Genomic DNA, 20,965 nt, shown 5'->3' with positions numbered 1-20,965 from the left:
ATTATACTCCTTAAAAATCCCCCAAAATTCTGCGTTCCCTCTGTACTATTGCTGTGATACAGGCATGATGGCAGTCACCCACTGGTTTCCTGCTGCTAACTCATCTTCACTGCGGTGCTCTTGGTTTAGAAGAGAGGAGAAAAGTATGGGGCTGAGTGCATGCCCTGCTTCTTATGAATGACCTGCCTCATGGCTGGGACAGGGAGGCTGGATTTGCCTCTTGATTTCACTTGGGTAAGCATTATGGAGGAATGAACAGGACTGTTGGTGAAGTAGATGGATAGGGGAGGGATGGGGGAATGTCTCAAAATGCATTTGGCATCTGGGTTTCTGGAGACTTTTTAGTGTTTCAGCCACAACCTAAAACCAGACTGATTTTCTCAAATGCATATATTATTTGAAAACTAGGAAACATGTAGTATCACAGTATCACAGTATCACAGGCAGTACAAAAGACTACTCAGAAAGCTGCCCGAGGGATTTGCATGTGAACAGTGTGCAGTTCTGCTTTGTCTAGTGAGATTTGCCTGCCTCTAACTCATTCTTTTAGCGCACTTCAGGATTTGGTTATAATCCTTGGTCTCCAGCATGCTCACCAGATGTCTGTGGGAGAAACTGGCATGCTGCTTTCAGGGCATGAGCTGGTTTTCCATTTCATGACGATGGAGTGCCTGGTGGTACCCTGACCCAGCAATCCCCACTCCTGCAGCAATGGGAGATGGGGTTTTCTTTTCAGGGGCCATCGGAGCAACTCTGGGTGAGTAAAAACTCCTACTCCAGCTTCATGTCATGTAAGGACTGGCCAGATCTGCAGGGACAGATACCTCTGTGGCAGCTCTAGGTTCAGGAGCCCTTTACAAGACAGAGCGTACCAAGTTGAAGCTGCTGCTGCAAGTGTTCTGGTCCCTATTTGCTATGTAGGAAGAGTGTAGAAAGGATCAGAGCAAGCTCTGTGTTTTGCACAGACCTCTTGTTTCCACACCATACTGACATTCATCTAGCAGAGAGAAACAACAATAGATCAGGTATTGCTAGCTTATTTGTTAGCACGTTCTGCTTTAATTCTGTAGTGGCAAGCAAAGACACCTTCCCAATGCCTAATGTTCAGTGGCATTTCACAAAAACTGAGCGCAGACCTGACTGAAGTCTGCGCTCCTGTTTGCTCCTGGATTTCTGTGGTCAGCAAATACACTACAAGCAGCGACAACACACTGAACTGGTGGTGGTCCCTTTCTTATCCTTCTCCTATTCCATGCTAGCAAAAGTGACAGACTAATCCCTGTGGAAATCACTGAACATTTCTGGCCAGAGGTTTTGCCGCAGAGGAGGCTCCCTGACCATCAGAGTCCTCCTTGGCACACATTAACATCGCATCCTGTACTCCCCCTGCATTTCGTGTTGTGTGTACTTTAGAAGCGTACCACTTGCTACACAGTGCTTGGCTTGTGGAAACTGCCATTTCCAATGTAACATGTGGCCCAGTGCTGCAAAGCCCTTGTTCCTCTTAATTCCTGACACTAGGCTATCTGGTCATTGGGAATTCCTGAAGCAATTTAGTACCTGAACAGCTCTAAGCTCATCCAGTGTTTCGTCTTAAGGCCCCTGGCTTTTTTTTTTCTTTTCATATATTTATACATACCTAAGGACCAGCCCTTGATTATTTAGCTCTCTTTTTGGTAGTGTAGCTCCTGTTAGTACCAGGTGGAGCTAGGGTTAAACTCAGTCACAGTAGGCCTTTTCTGCTCCTCACACCACCCCACTGGCAAGGAGGTTGGGGGTTCACAGGAAGCTGGGAGGGGACACAGTCAGGATGGCTGACCCCAGCTGACCACAGGAATATTCCATACTATATGGCATCAGGCTTACTACATGAGGCTGGGGGAAGAAGGAGGAGGAAGTGGGGCTGTTTGAAGTGATGGTGTTTGTCTTCCCAAATAACCATTATGTGCTTTCCTGGAGATGGCTGAACACCTGCCTGCCCATGGGAAGTGGTGAATGGATTCCTTGTTTTGCTTTACTTGTGCATGTGGCTTTTGCTTTGCCTGTTAAACTGTCCTTATCTCTGCCCACGAGTTTGCTCACTTTTCTGATTCTCTTCCCCCATCCCACAGGGAGGGAGTGAGCGAGCGGCTGCATGGTGCTTATCTGCCGACTGGGGTTAAACCACCACAGGATATAGGTTAGAAAACACAAGAGATTAGTATCAGCAACAATAAGACAATGTAGGGACATCTCCTGGAAACAGCAAGAGAGCATAATAATGAATAAACAAGGAACACTGCAGCTGTGAGCTGTTACTTACACGTGGGACCAGCGTGCACTGAGGTATCTGGTGGGGTAGTCAACCTGCCTTGTGACAGAAGGGTGAACTGGCTTTGGAGCAGTTTCTGTTCCACAAGAACTTAGCACCATGTTTTAAAGCAAACTTGCACAATGCTGGCACCACAAAAGGGAAAAATGTTACACACTATAGAGTCCACAGAGGAGCCTGTTACTTTTGGCAGTTTTATGCAGCATGGATGAGGGAGTGAGAACAGCAGTGGACAGCTCTAAAGCTTTAGGTGGACTGGAAAAGGTTTGTTCACAGGTAGACAGCATGCGAAACCTAATGTCACTGTACTTACTAGAGGAGTCCTTTGTTGAAGAGCCTTTTTTGTCTCTATTCTAAAATTGGCAAGGCAATCTCGCATACACCAAGTGTTAGGACTGCTGGAAGACAGGGTCAAAGAAACCCTCTGCTGTGTTTGCAAGGTCAGGATAGAACAAGGAGAGCTGGTCGTAAACAGTGTTTGAGAAGGTGGGTATAGCCTGGGCAAAGGGCTGCATGAACAACAGAATCTGCTGCCTACTTTTGTATGATTGCTTTTCTCATCTTGCTATATTTTCCCCAACATTTATCAACCCCAAGCAAGAATTGGCTTCAATTATGCTTTGCACATGATTTCCGTAGATGGCATCGCAGCGTGTCAGTGAAACATCAATGAGCTGGAAGAACTAGCTGGTTCATTAGCATGCAAATAAGCTCACTCTTTAATGAGAGAAAAGCTTTTACTACCTCATTGTGTCTCCAGTACACTAATACCTTCTATGTCCTACAAATAACATTTTTATAGGTCAAAGACATGTATGTGTGTGTGTCTCCCTCTGTGTTTCTGTCATTTCTACACGTACTCTACCTGTACCTGAACTGTGAATTGTGTGATAGTGGGCAAGGAAGGCCAGATCAGGTTATCCCAATATCTCAAATATCTTTCAGTGTCAGAAAAAGAAATAGATCATTAAGAGGGCTAAAGAGCTGTTAATTTATCTGCTGTAATAGCTTTGTTGGTAAAGAGTGTGAAAAAAATCATGCCCCCCCATCCACACAGCTGTATTGCAAAGCAAACATGAGACAAAAAACCGCGTCCCTTGGTTACTCCCCTCACCTTTTGGGAGATGTTCAGCTGCCTGGGAGGAGACACCTTGGCAGAGCTGCAGTGCGAGAAGGTTGGCTTTCTGGATGTGCCAGGAGGTGGCTGTACATGTCTGTCTGTGCTGTGTTATGTGTTCTCAATGCTGCATGGTGCATCACTGTGGTTTGGATGTGTTGATCAGCACTCAGCAGTTTATGCGCTTTAGCCAACCTCTGATTCCCACCCCTGCTCAGGCCTGCCTCGCAGAGCTCACTGCATGGCCAGCCCCACTTCTCAGGGTTTGCGTGGCATCCCTTTGGCTTTTAGGGCTGCAAATACCCAGTGCCACACATAGATCCAATGTATGGCATTCAAAGAGCTCTTTTTTAGCTTCTGCAGTTCAGGGAATTAGATTGTACTGGTCAAAAAGAGGTCTTTCGTCAAGGTTCCGCCAAGGTGAGAGTTTTTCACTTTTTGTCTAGGTGAGGGTTTTGCCATTGTTGCACTATCAGCAAAGATGCTGAGGAGAGACTGGTTGGGGATATTTCCGTGCAAAGCAATGCCTGTGGTCCCTAACCACCCCAGCCCACAGACAGACACGTTTATCAGTGCGCTTTCCTCCCTGTGGTGGAAAGATGAAACCACCTTGTAACCGACTTTGTTTTGCTCCAATGCAGCTGAATACCAGCAGTGGCAGTGCTGATGCTTTCCCTGTGCAGCAGCCCCAAGGCCTCCCCTGCCCCCACAGCAGTGGGCCTGGGCAGCAGGAGGTAGGTCTGAACTCAGCATTGCTGCCTTGAGGAATGCCCGTGTGCCCCTCACGCTATCCCAGTGCTGGTGGTGGGTCACCTATCACACTACTCTTGAAATGTATAAATGTGTTTGTGCCGTGTTCTTAACCTTTTCTATACTGACCACTGCTGGAGTTGGACAGGCTCTTGGCTTGAGCCTCTGTGTCTATTCCTGTGCTGCCCTCTACTTTGCTGCTATGGCATATGCTGTCTTCAGGCTTTGAATTAATTTTTTGTTTTTGCTTATTTTTGGTGTTCTGAAGGGAACAGGTACTGCAGATAAGTTGTGGAGAAGACTCTTGTATGAACCAGCAAGAGAGCTATAACAATGTATTAATGCACTTTCTATCTTAACTAAATTGACATGCTAGTCAGTAAATGTCTATTGCCTCTGCACAGTCTCCATTTTGATGCTGTGCATTGAGCTGGATTCTGGATTTATCACGTAGTAGAAGAGGTGCAGATTCATCCATGGATGAAATAATATGTCACCATTCGAAACCCGTATTTAGTAATAAAAGACTTTTTTGCTTTTCTCCAAAGCCATCTTTAATGACAAAATAACAACAAAAGTTCTTCTTGGATCTGGAAAGAAACACCTGTTTTGCTCTAAGAGTCTTGGATTCTTCTCAGGATGCAGAGCTAATCAACAATGGATTTTTACTGGAGGAAGAGTTCATTTCAATTTCTACCATGCACAGTTTGAGGCAGTGACATTCTGCCATTGCTGTAGTTTAGCGGTGGGTAATCAGAAACTGTTTGAAATATGTTAATTCTATAAATTACACAGCAGTTGCTCCCAGCTAAAGATAAAACAAGTGTAAGTTAACCTCAGTGCTCCTACTGCTCGGGGATCAAGAGCAAGAGAAAGCAAGCATGGAAGCGCTGGTATTGCTGTTGCCAGAAATCTGTTACTGCCTCTGCATCTGCTTGGGGAAAAACAGAAGCAGCCACTTTGGCAGCGAGGTGTTTACGAGAAGCACCCCTCTGAAACAGGTCTCAGCCAAAACTGGTCTGGAGAGCCTGGAATTATCCACCTAGAATACCCTTAGCCACAATGGTCCTGGCACAAACAGAAAAAGGCAGAGAAATGTGCAGGATCAAAACATTAGACTTTCTCATAGCAAAACTGCTGCTGCAACTTGAGATCTCATTGACACCACCAGCAGTTTTGGTTTGCTGCTTTGCTGGGCCACTTTCATTAGAAAGCTAGAAATCGTGCCTGACCTTTTGTCAGCACAGCCAGTTCTGTATATCTTTGATATGCAGATTGCTGTGTATTAAGCATTGTGCTTCTCAATGCCAAATCAAAACTAAGATTCTTTTTTATGAAAATGAATGGCAGGGTGTGTGCAGGTGCAATGTGTCAGTTCCAGGTGCCTTGGAACAGACCCTGCAGTAAGCAGCAGAGTAGGTTCAGCACAGTGAGTATGAAGTTGGGTAGTTCCAGGGAACAGGAGGAGCAGTGTTTTCATGCTGTCTTCTCTCAGAAGCACAGACATCACAGTAAGGATGATTTAGAGGTGCCCCTTCCAAATCAGGAGCTACAGTCCACATCACTGTCCTGAGATAATCACCTACATACCCTCTCTTTCAAGAAGCTGAGCATGTCTCATTAAGTTTTCATCCTGCACAGCTGCTGGCCATAATGCCTGCTTTTGTGTAGCTGCCCAGTGGTTACAGCTATGGAAGAATGAACCTTTTTTCAATTCCTATCTTGGCCTAAGACAGCTTTTCATCTAGAAGGAGAGCACCTAACTAGGAGGGTATTATTTTAGGCAGGGTACAGTTTCTACGTCTTACAGTAGACACAGGAAACTATAAGAATATTTCTTATATTCTTGGGCACTGGAGACCCAGACTCTTTTCTGCGCGACAGCAGAGCTTCAAACAGAGGGCTGTAGTTGTCAGAGGCTAGAATATATCATGGCAATTGGGTAGCTGCAGACTGTTTTGTTCATGCTTAGGAAGGCATCAAGGCCTGACTCCTATGCCCTGAGTGACTGATCTGCCCACTGAACTATTATGTAAAAGGAAATATGAGACCCTTCCCCATCTGCTCCTTAGAAGATGGTAGGCGATTACTCAGGCGTGGTCCAAGCCAAACAAACAGTGTATGTTGGGCATGTCCCAGGAATATTCACCCAGCTGAGCCCTGCAGAAACATTTTGTTTTCTGGTTCAGGTGGGGAATGAGTGTGAGCTGGGCAGCTCTTATGAAGGCTGGGGGAGTTCATCAGGGCATGGGCCCAGCTACAGGTCCATGGGAAGCATCAACTAAAAACGTGTGGCATCTCTTGACTCGCTTGACAACTAAACTACGTTTTCAAAGTAACAATTCTGGATGTAAGTGTTTATGTTCTACCTTGTTCTTATGTTTGACACCCAAGTGCATTACAATTTTGAAGTGACGGAATTCAGGTAATACAAAGCTAAAAATTGTGAAAGACATAAACCAACCATCATCCAACATTTTTGGATCATCAAATTTTGCATTATACAAGGTTGTGTAGTATTTGTTTGTTTTATTTGCTTAGGTTATCATTTTATGTAAAGCCATTTTATATGTCTAGAACAAAAGTTTTTATTAGAAACAACAGAAATTGCTTTGTTTTTCAAGACCTCCTCAAATGAATAAGTCACTCGTTAACATTACGATTCCAATACAAAATAATGAAATTCCAATGTAGGAAAACCATACAAAATGATAGCTAGTAGGAAATTAATTCTTATTTTACTTGCACTTACTGCACTTTCAAAGTTGCAGGTTTCTATACCAAATCATGCCTGTCAGTGAGAGCATATGACTTTTCATCAGGCCTCTACTTGCTACATAGCACTGATAAGAAACACATCCTCACCTTCCACTGGCTTCTGCTAGCATATCATGTATTTTGTTTCCAGAGTTCTTTTTTCATTCTGATGGCTGGAGCACTGCTGAACATAAGGTAAAAAATGAACATGAGGGCATATAAGTGAATTTACAACAGAAAGATAGACTATTCCCAGAGGGCTACCAGAAAATCATGCTGCATGTCAGAGGAGGAAGGAGGGGGAGTGGTGGGATCATGCTCATAAGCAGTACTGAATACAACAGATATAACCTCTTCAAGCCAGAGCAGACTATACAAGTGACTGTGCTTACACAAACATTAAAAACTAAAATAACACAGACCGCAGACTTTTTTATCACGTTTTTGGTGGGCAGGAAGTAAATGCTTTATTGGTGGTGTTCTGGTCTTCTGAAATGCAGATTTGCAACGTGACAATGTGCAGTGGCCCAACTTACGTACAGGTCTTTTTCTGTCCCACAGTAAACTCACTGAAATACTCCAGTACCTTCCTTCCACTTTCACCAGAAAGTGTTTACCAGAGTGCTGTAGCCAGTGTTTCACCTCTTAGATGCACCACCACACTGTAGCCACATCACATTACCCAAGGCTGCAAGAAATATAAACTCCCTGTCTAAAACGGCTGCCTTCTCAGAGTCCATTTTATCTTCAAGTGAAAGATAAAAAATTCAAATGGAGATTGCAAGCAGTAGCTTATCAATCATCTGTCTTCCCTGTGCCAGGACAAACAGTATTTATCCAGAGTATGCTATTATCTGTAATTATTAACTCTGCCAAGTTCCAAGCAATACGAATGGGATGTCTTCTACAAGGCTGAAAGTACGCCGTTATCTTAGTTCTTCTAATTCTCAGTTCTTGGGTTATTTCACACAAAAAATTGTCCAGTTGTTTTTAGGTGACTTGTTACTTCACCAGCCCTCAGATTTTCTTGCTTCATGGACATATAGCTCCTGTAAATGTGCATGGGCTTTGAAGGAACATCAGAAAAAAAGAATATACTGTATTTTGGAAATAATTTAAACCTATTGAATAAGCATTATAATGTTAGCACATACCAAATATTCTTGAGCTACCAAATTTTAATCTGTATTTTTAGTTTAGTCGTAAAATAGTACCAGAAAAATTAATAAAATTTCTAAGCATTGAAGTTGGATACCTAAAATATGTTTAACGCAACATTTAGGACAACATACCAGTTATGCTTCTTTTTGATAGCTGGACCTGAAACCCCTCATGTTTCATAAATATTAGCACTGCAAACATCTTTAAAATAGCTACTTTGGTGACATTTGTCAAAATGATTAAATATGTTTGTACTGATCTGCCTCTACACTGCCCTCTTTTATCAAACGGCCTGGCTCAAACATTAGATCTACAATATACTCGCGAGGGGGAAGCAGAAGCCCAGTTATTCCTTGAGGAGAGTCATCAACCAATTTAACTTCATTCCAAGCTCTGTTGTACTTGCCACGAACTAAACTACAGCCAATGCCAATTCTGTCTGCTATCGCCTAAAAAGGAAAGAAAAAGGAGTTAATCACAGTTAATACACGTAGGTTCTGTGATACAAAGCAATGCCAAGAGATGCTTAAAAAGAAAACAAATACCTGAGAGGCCAAGCGCTTTCTTGAAACACACTTCGTAAATCTCTGAAGTGTTCCAAACTGTGAATCCTTATTGTTAGTTCTGCTTAGAAAGTGTGGCCTTTAAAAATGTTGTTTGTACCATATTGTATGCACAACATGAAAAATACTAACTTTAACTCTTGATTTGAGATCTAAAGGACTGGATGATAAACAAGTGCAATAGCCGCAGTGCCTAGGAATGTTCTTTTTTTAGTTGGAAGACTTACTTCTGAATAACATTTTAAAGAACTGGCTATTCAGGCGATGAGGTGTAGGTACTGCACACATACAGCTACCATGAAATATTAGGTGTAAAAATGCAACATTTCTATCAGTGTAAGTTTAGGACTGCTGCCTCACTCCAGAGCACACTCCTTGCTTTTCAGCCCTGCAAGTATGGGAAGCAATGAAATGCGAGGCAAGCATCTGCTAGATGAAACACCTGCCTTTCCTCTGTGCTGTGCTATCACTGACAGACCTATAATGGTTTCCAGCTGAAAAACTGCTTTCTCAGAATGCATCTCCTGTGAGGGAATGAGATCCTGGAAGATTTTTAACTTGTTATGAATGGGCAAGGCTAACCAATGCTTAGACTGCTGTGGCTTTAAGAGAGATGATCTGTCCCTGCAAAGGTTTCTTAGGACAGTGCAGGATAAGCGAACATCAGTGCTGCTTCAGCACAATTAATTCGTGTCCTTGGACCTCCATAAAATATGTCAGGAACTTTCTCTCCCCATGGATACCATAAATTTAGGACTGAGCTTTTTCTCCTGTGTACTGTTTCCTGGGTCCTTCACACTTAATGTGCTAGGCTCTTGCTTCTGTTGTCTTTTCCATCCAAGAAGAAAAGTCCAGCTACCCAACAGCCAAGGAAAAAGGATAGAAAAAATATGCAGGCTGCACCAGCACATGTTCACATGAGGACAGAAGAAATTAATCTTTCCAATTTCAGAAACTAGAACATAAAAGCTGTTATATACTATTATAGAATACTGGATAGATACCAAATAAAAATTGTCCCAACAAGTTTATGTTTGCAGCATAGAAAAAAAAGGGAAGCTGCATAATTCAGTATTTTACAGTTTACAGAAAATGTAAAATGTTTTGACTCCCAATCAAATATTCTGGCTTTTTGCCATTTATCAAGTATTCTGCAGATATCACTTAAGACAATTTAATGACAACAAGAATGTTTACAGAAAGAAGCGATGCTGGCTTTCATTCACTGGGAAATCAACTTTGCCAGTGAAAAATGACTTAAGTGTATACAAAAGATTTTACATGAATATAAATATTATATTGTACTGATGCAAGTATGCTTTAGTTTATAATACCTATTTAACATCAATATGTTATGTTGTAAAATAAATGTTAATGTACCTTGAAAAGTAAAGCCCTGTGGTAGAATGTCCCTTTTTTCACTTTCCCGATAGGCACAACGTTGCATTTCAGTTCAAATTCTATTTCGCTTATGTGAAGTTCCCAGCTGAAGTTATGTAGTTTGTCTCTTTCAATCGGGCCACCCATCTTGTCTGCAACAAACCTGTTCCAGTGTATACCAGAATCAGCTGCATCTATAATTCCTCTAGTATTTACCACAGAAATGTAGCAAATGAAATGTATACAAGCAATAAGTGAATGACATATAAGACTTTAATACTTCTGCTATACTTGCTGTATTAATTCAGTAATTTGTATTTTATATATGTTAACTGTTAAATACAAATAACCATAACTCAGGTTGTTCTCATTTGTCACAGACCTAAACCAAGGTGCAACTTCTGTCAGCAGAGATTCTGGAGGGCTCTGGTATAGGCACAAAGTCCTCAGAGAAAAGCACCAGTAACCGTGTCATTACCGAGGACGTAGCTCAGAAGCTAGTGTTCACCTTTACAGCTAACAGATTATGTGAGCTACATATTACAATCTGCAGCCCTACCATTTGTTTGAAATAGTCATTAAGGCATGTGAGTATACAGGGTAAAATTTAAGCCACAGATAATGATCCCAACATAGGAAAGCAACTATATCCATAAAGGATACTTCAGCTTCTATGTGTGCTGTCTTAATATTGAAGCCAGTATTTGGGTGGTGAGAGGTGTGTATTTACCCATGAAAAAGAATTGGCTTAGTCACAGAAACAGAAGGTCAAAACTCACAATCTGTGCAGACACTGCCAAAAGCATGTCTTTGGGCGACTGTGCACACATAGGACCAGGCCCCATTTATAAGTCTGTAAGACACCTTCACCTTTCTATGCATGGTCCCTGTATGTAAAGACCTTTGTTCCTCTCAGAGTCCTCAGCCAGAGCTACAAGTGTTACTGAGGGCCCTCACTCTGGGCAAGGTGATGCAGAGCTGTCGTGGGTTTAAATCACAAGCCACTACTTCAGACAGTGAACTAAGATCTGCATTACCCTCCTTTGCAGTAACTGTAGGTTCTGTCCACATAGTATGTGCAAGGCAACCCTGGAGGCCTTATTTCTCAAACCCTAGGGCCTGAGGTGATACTGGTTGCAACAGCATGGGCACAGGGAATTATCACCAAGCTGGCTAGACATGGTATCTTGAAGTTGGGAATTACTGGGTGAACGTGAAGAAGTGGGGACTCCAGGCGGTCGCTCGTGCTGCTTGTGCCTACAGCCAGCCCTCAGTAAAGAGAGCAAAGCTTCTTGATCCTGCAGGCACGCTGCTCCCACGTGTGCACAAAGATGTGCTCTGTCTGTTTAAAAGGAGACAGCCAGCACTACTGCATGTTCCTTCATCTACCCCGGCTCCCTCCCTGGTGAGCACAGCAGGAACCCCGCTCAAGCTGCCAGGCTGCCGAGGGCTGCTGCAGCTGCCTCTTCCTCCCCTTCCTATTCAACACACGCTATTCAGGCAGCCGCTTAAAATGGAACATGCACATAAAAATCCCCACAGAAAACATTCTACTTAAATTTCCCATGATTGTTTTCCTGGGTTGTGTGTCTGCAAGAATTTCATTGGTGTGTTTGAAGAGCAGATTTGAAAGAGCATTTTATGGATTCCACCTTGAGGATGGCAGCATGATTTATACACAGCTGGTAGCAAAGGATGAGTATCTGTACTGTCACATTTTGCAACCAACAGAAAAGTCATTCTTCCTATCACATTAGACCACTTCATTAAAAATGAGAGTTAGTAGAAGAAACAGATTTTGTGAGACTCAGTGGGATCTGATGCCAAACTCTACAGATTCAGGAGGTAGCCAGGAAACTGCTAAGATAGCAAAGGTTAAACTAAGGAGAAGGTGAAAGCAGACACACTGCCTGAAGATGACAGTGATTGGTGCTAAGGCCGAGTAGTCAGTGTAACTAATGAACCACACATTGATAATAACAGTCTGTACATGCACCAGTGCAATATTCTGGCACTATTAAATCATCAGGATATTAATTACAGTAGTACCTAAAAACTACATTAGAAAAATGTCTCATGCTTTTGGCTCTATAGGAAAACAAAATATGAGACAGATCCTGTCCTGAGGGGTTTTCAAACCAAGCAGGCAAAAAAGATCATAAAAGAAGGAATAGACATGATACGTGCAAGTTACAACAGTCTCAACTATTAAGTTAGGAGTTTAGGTTGTGGATTTAGTCACTGCAGCTCCTAGGTCTCTCTGGCTCCTTAATGATACCATATGCAGCTGAGGTGTTCATTGGAAAGGATCAATACAGATACATTAATGTGGGGGGGGGGGGGGGGGGGGGGGGGAAGGAAAAGGAAATTTTCATATGAATATTTTCAAAATGGGAAATTTGTACCCTTTTGTGGCAAGTGATTTTATCTTCCAAACAAACCCAATCCAACTATTTACAACAAAATTAGGAACAAGAAGCTTAAAATCTAAAATTATGTTAGAATTCTAGACCAGACCTGATTTGGATTCCAGTTAGGATGGGAAAAATAACAAGCTTGGAAAAGTTGTCCTCAGATGAGAGAACAGTTATTTTACCAATTGAACTTATTTCTATTATTTATGGAAATGTGATTTGATACTCACTGTGCAAGAGCCACAACCTGTTCCCTTGTAGTAGTTAGTGGTAAAATTGTTTTGGAAGCATCATTAATGTAATTAAGTAAAATGAGGTCAGGCGGTGGTAGCCACTGTGTATTTTGTAGATTTATTTCATCCTGGACTGCAGACAGAATCTGAATAACTTCTTTTGATTTTTCCTCTTCTTTTTTCCCCTTCCCTTTTCTTACATAGGAAACAATGTACAGTTATTTAGAATGCTGTAATCGCGAAAGTCCAAATTCAAATAACAGCAGTTCTCCAACAGAACATTTTAGACAAATAGATTGCAGGGGGAGTTAGGAAAAATCTTTTCTCTTGATAATGAATACTCGAAAATCTGCAAAGTTGTAGAGAACACTTGTGGAACATGCCCTCAGGAGATATTTATGAACCAAGTGTCACTAGCGTCATATTAATATTGCTGTAAATTCTCATTTTATTTTTATCTATAGCTCTGATATGCCTTTCACATATATCTAGAGGAGAAGAGACGTACATCCATATAAGAAACACTTTTAGACAGTTACAGTTTGGTTCCATATGGACACGAACTAAAAATCATGCACTCCAATGAGGCTTTACTTGATAGAAATTGGATTTCAAATAAAGGAACAAGTGGTATCAAAAGCATGGCCAAAATTTTTGACAGGACATACCAGGCAGCAGTGTCTGTAGTTGTAAGTCCACGTACTTCAAGCATTGTACAAACTACAACACTGCTGGTCAGATGAAGATTTTATAAGAAGTCTGTGGTTTTGCTGTCTCTTTTTTCACTGTACATGCTACATATATCGCTAATGCTCAGGACTGGAAAAATGACTGTGATCCTGAACAGGCATCATAAGCACCTAGCAGAAGTAAAAATGAAATGCTTGTTCTGCTTAGATTGAATACTGACTGTGCATTTCACAAGTTACGTAGCAACTACAAAACCAAGATCTTAACAGAGATATCATTAAGATCTATACAATCAGTTTAGGATATTTCATTTGTGGGAACATGTGGAACTTGCGTTTCATAAGCATTATATCTTTTTTCAGCATAGGTGTTGAATAATTCTACTGTGAAACATGACAGAATTTCTTTCCTTTATTTAACAATTCTGGCTAATTTGTTGAAATCCATAATACTGCTGGCATTCTTGGAAGGAAAAAGGGCGGAAAAAAAGAAAGGATGGATCACTAGAGTATATGGCTCCAGGGCACACTATCATTATCTTGTGCTCTTCAAATTAATTCTTGAAATTTTGACAATGGACAGCTCTCTTAAGAAGGAAGGCAATGGACAAAGCAGAAGGGCACACACCATTATCAGGTGTCTAATTCAAGCCATTTGTCTTCAGAATACTTTGCAAACTTTTCTTTTACCTACTGAGATTTACCATATTCACAAAATGGCCTTTTCATAGGTTTCCTAAAGCACATTATTTTAGCAGGATAGCCAATTAAGATTTAATCTTAGAATTATAGAAAATTCACCACCCTTTTAAGTAAACCGTTCTGGTTATTAATTGCACCTATACTTGAAAAAAGCAGATAAACAGTTTTCTTTGTCTAATTTGACTCTATCTAACTATAGCCAGGGAACCTTATAATGGTAGATTAAACAGCTACCTACTTCTCCATTTATGCACTTAGACATAATGTTTAAGAATAATTTATTTAAAGAAAACTGTTTCCTATTCCTATCTACTCAGATGACTCTTGAATCACTCTTACTCTCCTTTCCAGTTTTCAGAAAGAAAACACTGAGAGGGATGGGTTTGAGCAGTGATTTGTTTGGGGTTTTTGTTGCTGCCTATTTCTCTCAGGTATGACTATGGTTCCTTGGTGGAATGGCTGCTTTAAAGTTGTCTTCCACACCTGTCCCTACCTTACTCCTCAACTCTTCAGTTCATCATGTCTAATACTTACCTCCTAAGGAACTGTGGAGGTGCTGTCTCATAGCACAGTGCCATAAAATAACCAGTGACCATTACACTAGACTTCTACTATCTTTTTTGTGTCCTCTTTTATTATTTTATTTACCAGTGGGAATTATGACATCTGAAAAAAAAAAAAATCACTCTCCTTTCCCAAAGCTGTCTTACTACTCATGACACATACTTGCCATGAATGTAGACAAATATACAAAGAAGAACTCATGGCTGTTAACAGTGTCCAAGATGTTTCTGATTTCTGCTGCAAAAAAAGTCCAATGGGTCACCAGAGAATCAGTGTGAGGAAGAAGGCAGCCAATAAAATATCCTACCACTAAAAGAAAGCCATTACACCTATTTTCTTTCCTTTTTCACATAGCTTAATCCTTTGGCTGTCTTTAGAAAAGGAGTAAATGGACACTGGAAAGCACCTCCTTAAATGATGTACTGGAACATAGCATAGAATAAATGTAAATTTGTCAGTCTACATTAAACATCGTATTTTAGCCCAGTGAATGTGTATATCAGATATGCAACCGTTTGATTAAAAAGGTTGCTATCTGTCCATGAAAATATATGTCAACCTGTCTACTATGCACTTCCTCTACATCTAATTCAAACACTTCCAGCAGACAATTACAACTGCTCTTTCTTTTAGCTTTCAAGTGTGGTTTATACAAAGTAGATTTACTTTTTCAAAACAACATCTTTAAGCTGTGTTCAGTAGTACTTTGCAAAATATTGATGAACAGAAATGTATGATCAAAGGAAAAAAATATGTCAGAAAAGGTCTGAGTATGTTTGAGACTTGGAGTCGGCTACTGACCTTCAAGTAACTCCCATATATCTCACAAATTAATAATAATAACGATGTATGAATTATGGATTCAAAATGAATGACAATGGGGTTATAAATCATACAACTTGATCATGACATTCAAAAGCAATTATTTCATACTTGAAGAAAGAAGTCTTTGTATCCCTGCAAGTTTGCTATGGGAAATCGAGACAGGTATTTGGGATCCTTCTTGTAAAGAATTTTTTTTGCTTTCAAAAGAGTTATTGTTGCTAACCCAGCAGTCATTTACTGTGTAACTGACATAAAATAGATTAAAAAGCAATTATCCAAGGGTATCCTCGTCTCACATTGTAATAAACAAACATCTTGTCAGAACAGATCTCTAAGCTTTGCGCAGCTGCTTGAGACTATGCAAAATGGTCCACGACTCTAGAGCATCTTCTGAGATGAAGGAATCCCCCACAATTGCAGGGCACCAGGGGGCTCAATATCTCCCATTGCCTTCTGCTCCTTTTGAGTAAACTGACATTGCATAGTGGGTCATGACCAGAGTGTGTTGGGCTTCAGGAGGACCTGCTAAATGAGCAGAAGCTAGAATATGCCTGCTAAGACACTCAAGATGCAATATTGAAAACTCTTTTGCATCCTGAAATGGGAACCTTCCACAATGCAACTGACATGATCCATTTCAGTTACCTACTATGAAATTATTTAAACTGAATTCCAAAAGTGCTTGCAGTCCAAATAACTAGTCAAATGTAAATGTCTGCCTTGTAAGTCAATAGATAGATCCACAAGTCAAGTGGATAGACCTACCTCACAATCCACGTTCTGATTTAAGTCAGAACCTCAACCCTTCACAGTCAGTAGCTATTATCTGTCAACAATTTGCATGTCAGTTCTAAAGAAGCTGATAAGACATATAATTCAAAGAATAATACATCAAGCCTTTTTCTCTAATGCTGGTTTTGCTGACTGAACACCATTGTCCAGATAATTCTCTCTTTTCCTCCACTGGAGATACAATTGAACTATTGAGATCACAAAGCAGGTTTGAATTTTCTCTTTACTTTCCTACTGCAGATTTCATGTCTCCAGCACAGATACATACATACATACACAGAAATATAGAAGCAGTCTGAGAAATCCACAATATCACTAAAATGCCTGTACAGACATATCACAGTTCATGGGTGAGCTCCAAGCTAAACATTGCAAATGTAGCACTTCAGTTCCCACAACAGGCATGCCATCTCTCCTGTGGGCTTTTTTTTATGATCCTGTAGCACTTAGGATTTTGTAATGCCCACCACTGACATCACATTCACAGCCCTGAAGCAGAGCCAAGGCTCCCTATACCATAAACTAAGAAAAATCAGGAAGACAGGACTGAGACCCACAGAAACTAGCATGATAAATGGTCAGCTCATTAAGTTAGCTAACAGAAAAACCAAGGAGAGTTGTAGGTTATATCACATTCCTATCAAGGACTAGATATCACCCCATCAATGTCAAGGAAGCTCTATGTGGACCAGTTTGGAAATCCTGAAAATTTCTTTAGGATTAGGCATTTACACCTGCCTTTTCTGAAGGACACTGTTGTGGTCATGATTGTGCTGCTGTTTTATATAAAGCACAGCTGGGGGATCATGGTTCAATTTTCTTTAGCAGGAACAAACTAAGGGTTAAGTGCCTTATATTAAAAGTCATCAAGACAATGACCAGTCGTTGGTCTCTACTCTCTCAGTTAAGTACCCTAACAGCTGAAGTAGACAGCTCTGTTCATTCCACCTCATTGTTAGTGAATAGCTACAACAAACCAGAAAGAGACTGCTAAACCCCAAATATCTTGTGGTCAGCTACCTCCAGGTGGGAAGGACAGGATCAAACCCTCTTTCTGTAAAGGAAAGAAATTAATTTCCTACCACAAGGCTAGAGGCTCTGACCTATTTGTTATGAGCAGACATGCCTACCACATCAGTTCTACAGAGAGGAGTGCAGGATTGTACCTAGTGTATTGTATGGGTCAGTGGGAGCCCTGCAAAAGCGAGGCAGTTTTAGGCTTGTTGCTGTCAAAACGGAGACAGTTTTGAGAACACCCTTCTCAGCTTTTAGTCATGTATAAAATTTCACTGGAAGAAATCTAATCTAGAAACAAAGATGCATGCATGCAGTGTAGGAACTTTTTGTGTGTCTAGGTTCTAAATTGAGAAGGAACTTCTACCCTAGTTTCCCTGTGTCTTGGTTGTTAAGCTGTAAAATAACATAATTTCACTGCCTCTAAGGGATATTGAAAGGAAAACCAGCCAAATAAACAGGAGATGTTCTAAGAAAGCATGGGGATGGAGGACAAATCATTACTAAGATAGAAAAGGAAGACTACAGCAATTAGGAGGTAAAAGAAAGACTCCAAAAACATATATAACATTGTATTTGAGCATTTTGTACTCCATTTGAAAACTGTCTATCACTATTTTCAATCAGAATTTTATTTCTAATGTTAGAGCAATAACAGAATATTGAAAAGTAGTAAATTTTAAAACCATACCTTGTTTTCTCTCTACTGCTTTTTCTTGAAATAGAAGGTGATAAGATAGTTTGTTCATGTGATGAATCGTGTGCCTTCTCCTCTCCTGGAGGACTGAAATGGAACAAGATATTTTTGCATGTCAATTAGTGTTTGCATATTAAACTGTGAAAATGAAGTTCTGATTTTAAAGGCCACTAAATATATTCATAGGAAAATATAAGTGGAAGAAATAACATAACCAGTAAGAAACCAGATACTGATTCAGGAATCAAAAATGAAATAACCAAATACCAAACGATGGACACAAAAGTAACTGGAAAGTAAGACTGCTGCCAAAGGCAAGAAGCTGTATCAAAGTCAAAGAAAGAAAACCTGATAGTTAAAGACAACTCTAGGGATCAACAAAGAGCATGAAAGTTTGTTATAGATATTCTCAGACATCTTTATGGTGTCATATACAAGCTTAAAAGGAAGCTAATGATACTGTTAACCAAATATGTGATGTGTTGACAGAGAAGAAGGTTTTGGACTTGCAAAATATTGGTAGAGCATTCTTTGATCTGTGAGACTGTTTACAGGAAGTGACTCCCAGTTAAACAAGCCAAATACCAACTTCCTGCATTTGAATCTAGGAAGATTTGTTAGGCTGGCTTCAACTTAAACAGAGAAGGAACAGGCATGGGTTCTATATCAAGTATGAAAGCACGATGCCTGGCTTTGTCCTGCCACTTGGGATGTTGTGCTTAAAATTCCATGCATTTGTCTGTACAAGAAGATCATCAAATCATAGGTTCCATTGCTGCATATTGACATTCAGCTTAGATGACATAATTATAATGGCAGATGACAAGCTTTGTAATAGCTAATACAACACTGGGTATGCCAGCATCAGGAATCAAAGGGTGTTAAATGAATAAGTCTTAATGGCTAAGTGAAAAAAAGCAGCTCAACTGAATAAATCTTTCCTGTCTAGAGGGAAAAAATGTTATTTTCTAAATTCCTATTTTCCAAAATAGAAATATCTTGCCTTCTAGGACATGAAGCTAGGGATTAAATATTAGGGATACTAGGGATAATCTATTTTATATATGTGTATACATATATAGACTATGTAGTTTGTACTGGAATCAATGGAAATGACAGAAAAGATGAGCTACCACAATAACTTCGTAGATCAAACCTGGCTTGCTCTTCTTGTGGTTTAGCATTAATGAAGATTATGGCCCGACGGTCAGTAAGAGCTTGCATACTCAATTCCTCCAGAGATGAAAATTTCATTCCACGTTTTATCTACAAGAAAATTAACATAGAAGAAAAGGTGTTCAGTTAAAGATGAAGAGAAAATAATGTATTTAGAAGATCTTTATAGAGTAATTTAAAATTCATAATCTTGAACAGAAGGCTTACATGAGACTTTATAAAGTCATTCAAAATAAGTAAAATTGTTTTGTTCTTCATTTGCATTTTCTTAGTCAATTTTCTTAGAAAAGATTGCCTGTAAATAATTTAACTTGTAGTTATTGTTACTATTGTTACTTTTCAAATAGTTCTAGGATGTTGAAAAGTTCCTGCCTCTGAAAGCTTTACAATATAGGACAGATTTTTCAAATGCAACCAAGTGCTTTAGGAGCAGTTATTTCACTGATTTTCAGTCAGACTGGTATTTCTAATTAATTTGGGCATTTTGAAAAGTCCTTGGATTTAAACTGAACACAGCACTAACAAGTGATGCTGGAGTCATTCTTTATATATAAACACTGCTTTGTGAGAGAAAGGGTCATGACCAAGGTGAAAATATGAACTCTTTACTTCTTTATGTAAAAATAAACAAAAAGTCCATAGGTCATTCAGTGTAAGGTCAGTATTTAGAAAAGAGATATTAGGGAAAGAGACCAGAAGAACTGAAGTCTGAGAAAGGATCTGGAAAGGAGCTATGTCTGCACAGCTTACATAGGGTTGGGAAGAAGATCACAACTGGGGTGTAACATGAAGATGATAAGATTTCATCCATGAAGAAAGATAATCAAAAGAAATTTGTATAAAAGCTGGGAAGCTTCAGGACAAGAAAAGAAGGTATTTTACATAGCTAGATTTTGGCTTTTGCTGTAGTACTCTTACTTTTTCCAAATCAATAAGAAAATTTCATCCTTTCTAAGAAGGGTAATTTATTTAAAGTAGCTTACCTGACCACAATCGTAGAATCCATCAGTAATGATATTATTTGATGATAAATATCCCATCTGGCTGTACTTTTGGGAAAGGTTGTTATCAAGTAGCTTTTCCAGAGCAGCTTTACTAAAGTTATTTTTGCGGCTTATTGATAGATTAATTTCTTCTAGGATATCTAAAGCACTGTTAAACAAAATACAAAGGCTGATTCATCATTAAATACCAATTAATTGTTATTATACAGTCCAGAGTTTGTTTTCAGCATTACCAAGGCCAAGACAGATTCATTTCCAAGTGGTAGCCTTGTGCTCCCTGGGCCAGCAAGGAGGTGGCTGTGCTGCACAGAATTCTTTCTTTAGGGAAGAAAAATTTAGGCAGTTAAACTTACATAAAGAAACATGGACAGGATGCCACAGCCTTATACCAGAAGGATGTTAAGCACCACAGAGAACCTGAGAAAAAGAAGGATGTAAAAGTAGAGTAGAAGGAATAATGTTCAGAGCTGATGATAAGATACAAATCAGGGAATGTCTCTCCCTCCAACTTGCAATGTTGCAATGCAGTTTGCAGATTCCAGCTGTGCAATACTCAATGTGTGAATCCTTCTGGTTTAGGACTATTACTGTGTTCGGGGAGGCACAGTTGGCAGAGATTTGATAAACGCGGTTGAGCATGGAAACAAGCAGTTGTGTCAGCACCGTCAGGATGGCAGGATTTTTGCAGGATGAAGGTAGAAACAAATAGTCATGTGAGGACACCAGAGTACAGGAATTCATTTATTCAGCTGTTTTGGGTGCTGAAACCCACATACTGATAACTTCTGACCTGAAAAGCTGAGAAAAAGCTCGAAG

General features: G+C 40.1%; 1 protein-coding gene across 13 annotated transcripts in view; it reads right to left on the bottom strand.

Moving 5' to 3' along the window:
- Positions 1–8,182: 8,182 nt before the first annotated feature.
- The window catches only part of ARMC3 (armadillo repeat containing 3), a 57,876-nt gene continuing 45,093 nt past the window's right edge, over positions 8,183–20,965 (bottom strand). For 11 of the 13 annotated variants that reach the window (XM_057432689.1, XM_057432679.1, XM_057432687.1 and 8 more), the window contains 6 exons: positions 20,129–20,297; positions 19,126–19,235; positions 17,964–18,056; positions 12,684–12,881; positions 10,040–10,244; positions 8,183–8,545 (listed from right to left, as the gene is read on the bottom strand). In XM_057432689.1, coding sequence (XP_057288672.1) covers positions 8,336–8,545; positions 10,040–10,244; positions 12,684–12,881; positions 17,964–18,056; positions 19,126–19,235; positions 20,129–20,297 — 985 coding nt within the window. In that variant the 3' untranslated portion in view covers positions 8,183–8,335. The remainder of the gene's footprint in view (positions 8,546–10,039; positions 10,245–12,683; positions 12,882–17,963; positions 18,057–19,125; positions 19,236–20,128; positions 20,298–20,965) is intronic. The other 2 variants (XM_057432684.1, XM_057432692.1) reach the window with 2 other exon arrangements.

This window comes from Pezoporus wallicus, unplaced genomic scaffold (assembly GCF_028554395.1).
Source record: "Pezoporus wallicus isolate ANWC-B61680 ecotype Strahan unplaced genomic scaffold, APGP_CSIRO_Pwel_v1 scaffold_2584, whole genome shotgun sequence".
Lineage (NCBI taxonomy): Eukaryota > Metazoa > Chordata > Aves > Psittaciformes > Psittacidae > Pezoporus > Pezoporus wallicus.
The sequence above is the reverse complement of the archived record's forward strand: the minus strand, read 5'-3'. Positions and strand labels throughout refer to the sequence as shown.